We start from the raw sequence: 8,930 nt of genomic DNA on the forward strand, positions 1-8,930 counted from the left end.
ATTGCTCATACGAGAACATTTGACTTGGATAATGATTGTTGGGCTCTGATTTTCTTTTATAAACTGATACATTTAGGGCATGTCAATATTGTTAATGATAAATCTTTTGGTTCTTTTGCTACAGCTTTTCAAAGCTAAATAAAAAATGATTGTAAGAATATTTGAAGAATTACACAATATTATTGTAAGTTCTTAATTTTTGAGCTAAATAAATAATTTAATATTGCGTTTGGTAACATAAATTTCAGATTTTAAATTTAAATTTAATTAGAGTCAAACAAAATTTTATTTAATTTTATATTACATTTTATCCAAATCCCACAAATCTAAATCAAAGACCTCTCCCTGACACAAGGTAAGTATTTTAAAAGCTTACAATTATTCATATATACATACCAAAATTAATTTCAAAATTTATTATCTATGCAGCACACTACAAAATTTCATGTAAAATTATAATGTATAGATAATGTGATACCTAACACATATTTTATTTACATAATTGCAAGTACTTATATTATGCTTGCCATTTTAACCAAATTTATAAATTTAAATTCAATACCTAAAAAGTCTAAAGCTAGACAGATGGTGTGAATTCGATCCAACCCAATTAAATTGAATTCTATTCTGACATGATTCCAAGCCATCAGATCCAGAGGAAGGGGCATCACCTCATTCCTTTATTTCGTCTTCCTTTTTTGGTTGGGTTGGGTGCAGGGTCCCCATTCCACCTAATTCGCATTCTCGGCACCTACCGTCACCTACACCAAATTTCCCTCGTCTCTCTGTTTCCATTTGCCAAGGTCCAAACCACGCTATTATTGGCCTTTTCTTTTCTTGCTTTATGACTTCTCCCTTCTCCTTTCCATCTTCGTCTGCCTTCCTTCGTAAAGAGTCTAGGCTCTCTGTTTCTCTCGGTCAAGCTCACGCGCTCATCAATGGAGGCGAAGTTGCTCCAAGCGGCGTCCCCTGCGTTCGCAACCCTTGTTGCGTCAAAGTTCTCGAGACCCAGCTGCCCTTTTGCCCACCAAACTGGGCAAAATCCCAGGCTTAGATCTCTCAGCTCGAGCACGCTGAAGAAAGGCAATCTATCTGTTAAAGCCTCTGCAACACACATTGGGTATGCATTTTGTTACTTTATTTACATGGGTTACGTTTATTTTTTTTCTTACCATGTAATATTTTTTTTTTTTCATAATTTGGATTGAGATTTGTAATGGGCATCTGAAATTCTTTCTTGTCGGAAAGTGTTATCTCTTCGTTTTCACTTTTATTTATTTTTTAAATCTAAGTATCAGTTTGTGGAAATGGGCATGCGCTGTTTTCTGTCTTCGCTTGTTCATGGGGATTAATGGGAGTACTACCAGACTAATTCTATTATTTGTTGTTTTTGGTGTGAATTTTTTACCTTCCATTTTTAATCAATGTGGCTTGTGCTTTTGCATGTTATTGAAAATTCTCTCTTTTTTTTTTTAGTCCGTTAAGAAATCAGTGAATGGTAAGATGCCTTCCATATAGGGATTTCCAGATGCGAGTGCTGGCAAAATTAATGTATTGGCGTGCCAGAGCAAAAATTGCTCATAATATGCCAAACGATTCCCTTCAGGAGACTGCAAAGGAGAAGGGAATTTCTCATTTATCGTCTTACTGGTTCCTTCTTGTCTTTAGATTAAAGGACTTTAAACTACTATTACTGGGAGGAACTGAAACTGTTTAGTTATGGAATAGTATATTAAACTATATAAAATAGACTAATTGCAAGGGAATAAACGTATCCTGTATTAATGCAATAGGCTACACGCTGAAAAAACAGTTCAATCACACCAATTCCACTACATGGATTGGTGATTTTTTTTTCTAAATGAATTGGAGCTGAATTAAACTAAAGAACTTTGGCCAAAATGACAGAATGCCATTGGAAAATGCGTCTGCTAAAAATGATCATATGCATGTAGATTTTAACACATGCTAATGGATTTTTGTAGTTGGTAGCTATGAAGACAGCTTAATTTTTTATTTGTTTGTTTGTTATTTATTTTTTTCTTATGTTTTTCTTTGGGATTTTTGGCAAACTATCCTAGTAAAAAATGATTACTACTATACAAAATCCTTCGACAATGGCATCAAGTTTGATTATCAGCTTCAGCACTTGAAAGAGCTACATGCATCCTAATCCGGTTTTCAAAATATTTGGGGAAAAAACCTCAAATTTGCTCAACTTTATGCACTCACTATTGAAAGCATAAACTAATCACATCATATATCTTTTGAGAACAGACTCATAAATTTTGTCAGTATAGCAGATTAAACTGAATAGTTTCAGAATCAGTCTTACTGGATTGTCTCAGAATTGCAGTGTACTCCTTTTCTCTATGCTTGTTTTCCCTCTTTTAAAATTCTTACCCTTCTTCCTTTCAAACTTTTTCATGACATTTTCCTCAGTGATTCTCCGATATCAAATAGGTACTTCAGATTAGTCCTGGAACTTGGGCATATTGTTAATTTTTGACAGTGTTCCCTGAATGCAGTGGGAATATACATGTGTAAAGCAATGTAATAGAGCCATCATCAGTATTTACATAAATAACTAATTGCATGTATGTCAGTTTCCATAATTTTGACTTTTGCAGTTGTGGTAAATTAAGTTCTTACTCCAGGTTTTCTGATCATGTAGACTTGCAACAAAAAAGAGGATAGATGAGAGTAAGAACTTGACCCTTGATGCTATAAGACATTCTCTAATCCGGCAAGAGGATAGCATTATATTTAGCCTTTTGGAGAGAGCTCAATATTGTTACAATGTGGATGCGTATGACCCTGATGCTTTCGCCATGGATGGGTTCCATGGCTCTTTGGTTGAGTTCATAGTGAAAGAAACTGAAAAACTTCATGCTCAGGTATGTTAGACCTCTAACAAGATTGATTGAAGCAAGGTACCAATGCAAGGATTCTGATTTCATTTCTTTAATTGCACATTAGGTGGGCAGATACAAAAGCCCTGATGAGCATCCTTTCTTCCCCAGTGACTTGCCTGAGCCAATGTTGCCTCCTTTGCAATATCCACAGGTAAGAGTTGCACTGGAGACATAGTCTCATTTGTCTGTAACTTCGTGATCAGTCCCTGCACCTCATTGTATGACTGAGTTATTGTGACTAACATAGTCCCCAACTCAAGGAACTGCTTAGTTTGTTATTTATGAAAGTCTTGACCATGGAAAACTTGAGGAGACTTGTTCATTAAATTCTTGGAACTAATGTAACTGTATTGATCATTTATGTGATACTTCTTTGCATCCAAATGGTCTACTTTAATGAATTTAATTCCAAGCTAGGTTTAATAACATCAGTTATAGCATGTTTTAACCTTGATTTGAGGAAAAATGAGAACTTATGGTTTTAATTAATTACAAATGATATCTTATCTATGATACGCACTCTGTGCATGTGTGGGTGGGCTGGCAGGTGGATTGAGTGTGAGTGTGGGTGTGGGTGTGGTTATGCTTGGGGATATGTTTGTCTTAATCTCATTATTTTCAAACTTCAACAATGTTGCTTAGTCGTATTTTTTCCAGCTACTTCCAATTCGATCTTGTTTCTTATGTGCAAGTAGGTCCTACATCCTGTTGCTGATACAATCAATATAAATAACAAAGTGTGGAATATGTATTTTAGAGATCTTCTTCCACGATTAGTGAAGGGAGGAGATGATGGAAATTGTGGATCAACTGCCGTTTGTGACACCAATTGCTTGCAGGTATGAATTTTAACTAAGCATTGTAGTTAATTTAAATTGGTTTCAGCCACATAAGCAAGCAGCGGTAACTTCGACCATAGTGATGATAACTTGAGGTTAGCTGACTTTGTCATTAGTGGGGTGTGCTTTGAGTCTTTGTACTAAGTTGCCTTCCTTCATAATTCCTTAATATTGATGTTGTTAGGATTACTTCATATGGTTTTTGAAGGCAAAGTGTCAAGAACCACTTGGAAACATAAGATGGGAGAATTTGCGAGAAGTGGAATGGCGTTGGTATTAGTTATATGACTTAATTTTTTTGGTCGCTTATGCTAGAACCAGTACTTTCTAATTTTATATGCATTTAAATTGGGATAGAGCAAGATAAGTTTGGATTTTTAACATGGTATGGAATATTAAACGGAAGCTTGTGCTTTTATGTTGTTCCTTTGGCTGTCATGGGCATAGGTTAAAAGGATTCTTCTGTTCATGGTGACCTCATTAGGGCTGCTTTTGAGAATATGATCCACAGATGCAACATGGCAAACTTTCAAGTTATCAAAACAGCAATTGGTGGATTACCTCCAACAATGGCACAGTTGGACCAACTTTAGTTTTGCTAGTAATATCAGTAAATTACAGCAATGAAGCAAATCCTACTAATTTCCTCCCCATCCCTGAAGGACAGCCTCATTCGTTGGTTTGACACTAAGAAAATGGATATCCAAATGCATTATTATTATGTGAGCAACACTGAACAGGTCTGTCAAACTGCACTTGATTAAAAATCAAGCGCGAACCCATCCCATAACAAATTATCTGCTCAAATTACAGACGTAATGGGCAACTCTTAACTGTCTTCAAATATGACATGCATCTGGGATAGAAAGTGGGCATTTGGTTCCTGTTTAATACTTGCATTCATTTTATTCTTCTCTTCATTTGTTATTCTAATGTTGCTTTTTCTCCACTGTCTATTGTGTTAACATGAGAGTCTCTAGTGCTCTTAATTGCCACTTGTGAACGCCCCCCTCTTTTAAATTCATGCTTGACCTGGAAATGCATTTTTTTTTGTTTCTGGAGCTTCTCTGCAATTTTCCAATTTATGAATTTCCTTCTTTCTGCATGTCATTATTGTTGGTGTAAATCATAGTATAATCAACTTTTAGTTCCCATGTTCTGTATTTTTGGGCTCTTGGCATCCCATCCGATTGGTTTCCTTGCAGCACAGCTCAAAACATTGATTTGTTTATTCCTTTCCTCTTACAACATCTGTGTATATGAAATAAAACCTTTGACTTGTTTGCACATACTTGTTTTCTTGGATTTTATTTTTTTGGTAGTAATTAAACTGCAAGACATGTCTATTTACATTAAGATGTGAGTTTGCCACATTTTAAAAGAATTTCTGTATCTTTGCGTGCTCATGTGCAGACTTACTGATGTAATATGAAGAATGCAGCTAAAAGTTGGCAACTCTTCTTCATATTTATTGACGGATTCCTTTTTATTCATTGTTGTTGCAGGCTCTCTCAAAGAGAATCCATTATGGGAAATATGTAGCAGAGGCAAAATTTCGAGCCTCCCCTGATGCCTATGAAGCTGCCATTAGAGCACAAGTAATATTTCATTTCTTAGGTGCAATTCAATAATCTAATATAATATAAAAGACGATCCTCAATGTTAATGGAGAAAAAAGAATTCACGTACTGAAATGTGTCTCCTTTTTAATGGGTATAGCAATAAGCTTTTTTTATTGTTGTTGTATGTACTCAACTGCATCTTTTCTAGCACGAGTAGTTCCATGTTTTGTGCTATTATGATTGTTCAAAACTCTTAATTTCTTGCTACGTTGGTGTTTTGTTTTGCAGGACAGTGCCCAGTTGATGAATATGTTGACATACGAGACTGTGGAAGAGACTGTAAAAAAAAGGGTAGAGATGAAAGCCAAAACTTATGGGCAAGAGGTGTTAATAGGGGTTGGGGAAGGTGCAGCTGATCCAGTCTACAAAATAAAACCAAGCTTAGTTGCCAATCTGTATGGAGACTGGATCATGCCTTTGACCAAGGAGGTCCAAGTTCAGTATTTGTTGAGAAGGCTAGATTAAACAAGTTCCAGCTGCTGTTTAGAATTACAAATAGAATGTGTCATTGCCATTTTGGATGTTGATCCTGGTGTTAGTAAATATGTGTGAGGACTACGAAAATCTTTCTCTCAAGTAAAAATTAATATACCTTTTTTTCTATTGACGGTTTCCTCTACTGCTGCTTGATTTCCCTCATGCTTTCTCTATATGCATGCTTTTCACTTAGTATGTGAGCCACATTTCACAACAATCTCCACCTTAGTGAACGTACACCCCTTAGGAGAAACTAAAAAAACATGAACCCGCTACTCCACCTTGATCTTGGGACGTTAGTTTGGGATCGCCTCCTGTCTAGAAACTGGAAACAAATATCAAGTCTAAGTAAGACTTGAACTTGCCTGTGGCAGCTTCGACTTCTGCTAACAACCCCAATTCAGTTGTAGATATAACAACCTGAGGCTGCGCTCTAGGCTTCCAACAAGGCTTTCCCAAAACAGTAAACACAAAAGCTGCTATAAGCTCTATCACTAAAGCCTCTTGCATAGTCTTCAACAATTCTCACAACTAACAGACCACTCTATTGCCTACCAAAACACCCCATTGCACCATCATGGGGGTCCTTTGACATATCCCAGACATCACCATTCGTCCTTGACTACCAAATGGTTGACATTTTACATTAATTCTCTACAGAACCCCTTGAGATGGAAAACAAAGTCTTCCTGCAATTCTGTGAACAAAGTCACCCTGAGATAACACCAATCTCCCTGCAGCCCTGTTCAGAAAGCCACCCTAAGATAACACTAATCTCGCTGCAGCTTTATCTATGCGAATCTTCAAACCAAGACCCTTTTTGGTCGTACCCAAAACATTCATGTCAAAACTTTTTAATAGAGTTACCAACTGATTAGCCTCAATCAAAGCCTTACTAGTCAATAACATGTCATTCACACACAACAGATACATCACACCCTTACATCCCATCACCCTCTTTCCCAGTGGAGGCCTCACCAACTCCCACACATGGTTCTTATGCAGTAACTCCATTTCCTCCACCATATCACTTATCCATCTATTTTTCCCTTTGTTGTGCACTACAACTTGAAAAATAGTAGGAACCTTGCTGCAAGTAGTAATGAATGCATAAAACACTAGAATGTCAAATTTATACCTGAGTGGTGGTCTTATAGTGCACCTGGACCCACCGTGATTCTGTTGGTCTCCCCAGCTGAAACTCCATGTGTAGTAACCCGAAAAAAAATTAATTATTATTAATCAATTAATTAATTAAACACTATTAAATTAAATTAATTAAATGAATAATGTGATGGATATATAAGTAAACATATATATATATATATATATATATGTAAATATATCAAAACTTAACTGTTAAGTTTCCATCATAAAGACTTCTTTTCTCCAGTTCTCTACGCCACTCTCTCTCCTCACGTTCTCCCAATCTCTCACCTCATTTTCTCTCAAATTTTTAGCCTAATTGACGATCAGAAGCCATTTCTAGGGCCTAGCGTCGATCCTCATCAATTTGACCGGAGCAGAATTTTGATTTGGGCTTCAAAGCACTACTCTGAGGCTAAGTGAGGAGTATAAATTATGTGGGTTGTTTTAAAAATTTAACCGATTAAATTGTAGAATTGAATTATTAAATTGTAGTATTTAATTATATCAGATTTTTGGGAGTGTTTTGGGAATAAGTTAAATTGTAGGGAATGAATTATATTGGATTTTTGGAGATTTTCTTGAGATTAAATTAAACTGTAGGAATTTGATTAAATAGAATTTTTGGGGAACATTTTGGAATTAAGTTAAATTACAGGGATTGGATTAAATTAGAATTCTGAGAATATTTTGGAATTAGATTAAACTGCGAGGATTTGATCATATTGGTATTTTTTTAATATGTTAGAGACTAAATTTAAATATGGGAAGCGGATCATGCCCCCATTTTTTTTTTTTTAGAATTTAATTGGTTAATGGGAGTGTGTGAGCCTAAGGATATTAAAATAATTATTATTCCAGGACTTAATTGATTATACTGAAATATGTAGTTACAGGGTTTGTGCTCTGAATGTTGTAGGCATCGGTTTAGGAATCTTACAGGCACAGTGTAATGCCCCGAACCTTTAAATCCGATACGGTGCGTTATACCTGATTAAATCCTAGTAATCCATAATAAATACATGTAGCAGAAAACATAACTATGATCCTCAATCATAAAAATAATACCAGACTTTACTATTTCTATCCATATTCCATAATAACCATTCATAACCTATATTCTCATATATACATATCTCTCAAACATTCAGTATTCACAAACACCAGTATGTTCCACAACCATCTATAAAATCTAGAAAACTTAAAACATAAAACGTAAAACATAACTTATATACATCCCAAAATATCATTAAAATGTTTATACCCTTTCTCTTTCTATAAACCAAAAATGCTATCAATCTCAAGCTCTATATGCTCGATCTTGTGGAGGTCTTGAAAAAGATAAATTCGTATTCGGGTGAGACACATCTCAGTAAGGGAAGAAATAATATATATTAAAAGAGCGTGTGGTCAACATGAGATTATAATCAACATTTTAATATCATTTGCAAAACCATTAACATATATTTTGAAATCATTTTCTGAACCATATCAAACACATGCAAAACATTCACCCACGAGATACCCAAGGATAGGGGTGATTACCCACCCATACAAGTAGCACCCCTCTACTCTGATACATTAGGTAACCCAAAGGTCACAACTAAAGTATACTAGGGCGCTTACCTTACTCAATAAGCCCTCAAGTGATTGATTAATTTCGTACTCATATAGTCCATACAAAAGTTTACTAGCGAAGACCTCCAAGAATAGGAAAATCTACCCGCCCATATAAATAGTGTTCCTCTGCCCTAGTACGTTATGCAGCCTATTGCTACATCTGATACTACTAGTGCACTCGCCTTTCTCAGCAAGCCCTCAGGCAAAGAGTTTGCCTCGCCCTAAAGTAACATGTTCTATTAACATAAATACTTGATAATACCACATAAATTATTCTATCTGTCGTTATTCAACCATCCATAACTGTTCAT

General features: G+C 35.6%; 1 protein-coding gene across 1 annotated transcript; it reads left to right on the forward strand.

Annotated features, from left to right (window-relative positions):
• The first annotated feature begins 579 nt into the window (after nucleotides 1-579).
• Nucleotides 580-5,980, forward strand: LOC131165398 (chorismate mutase 1, chloroplastic). Its single transcript, XM_058123148.1, has 6 exons — nucleotides 580-1,120; nucleotides 2,675-2,897; nucleotides 2,980-3,066; nucleotides 3,611-3,754; nucleotides 5,260-5,352; nucleotides 5,605-5,980. Exons 1-6 carry the CDS (start codon nucleotides 939-941, stop codon nucleotides 5,839-5,841), a joined length of 966 nt encoding a protein of 321 aa, XP_057979131.1. The 5' UTR covers nucleotides 580-938; the 3' UTR covers nucleotides 5,842-5,980.
• Nucleotides 5,981-8,930: the final 2,950 nt, after the last annotated feature.

This window comes from Malania oleifera, chromosome 1, assembly GCF_029873635.1.
Source record: "Malania oleifera isolate guangnan ecotype guangnan chromosome 1, ASM2987363v1, whole genome shotgun sequence".
NCBI classification, from domain to species: domain Eukaryota; kingdom Viridiplantae; phylum Streptophyta; class Magnoliopsida; order Santalales; family Ximeniaceae; genus Malania; species Malania oleifera.

Excerpts from the sequence above, each read along its gene's own strand:
- LOC131165398 (XM_058123148.1), top strand. The coding sequence starts at position 939 with ATGGAGGCGAAGTTGCTCCAAGCGGCGTCCCCTGCGTTCGCAACCCTT. Across the intron at positions 2,898-2,979 it reads CTGAAAAACTTCATGCTCAG|GTGGGCAGATACAAAAGCCC; the intron begins GTATGTTAGACC and ends ATTGCACATTAG. Across the intron at positions 3,755-5,259 it reads GTGACACCAATTGCTTGCAG|GCTCTCTCAAAGAGAATCCA; the intron begins GTATGAATTTTA and ends TTGTTGTTGCAG.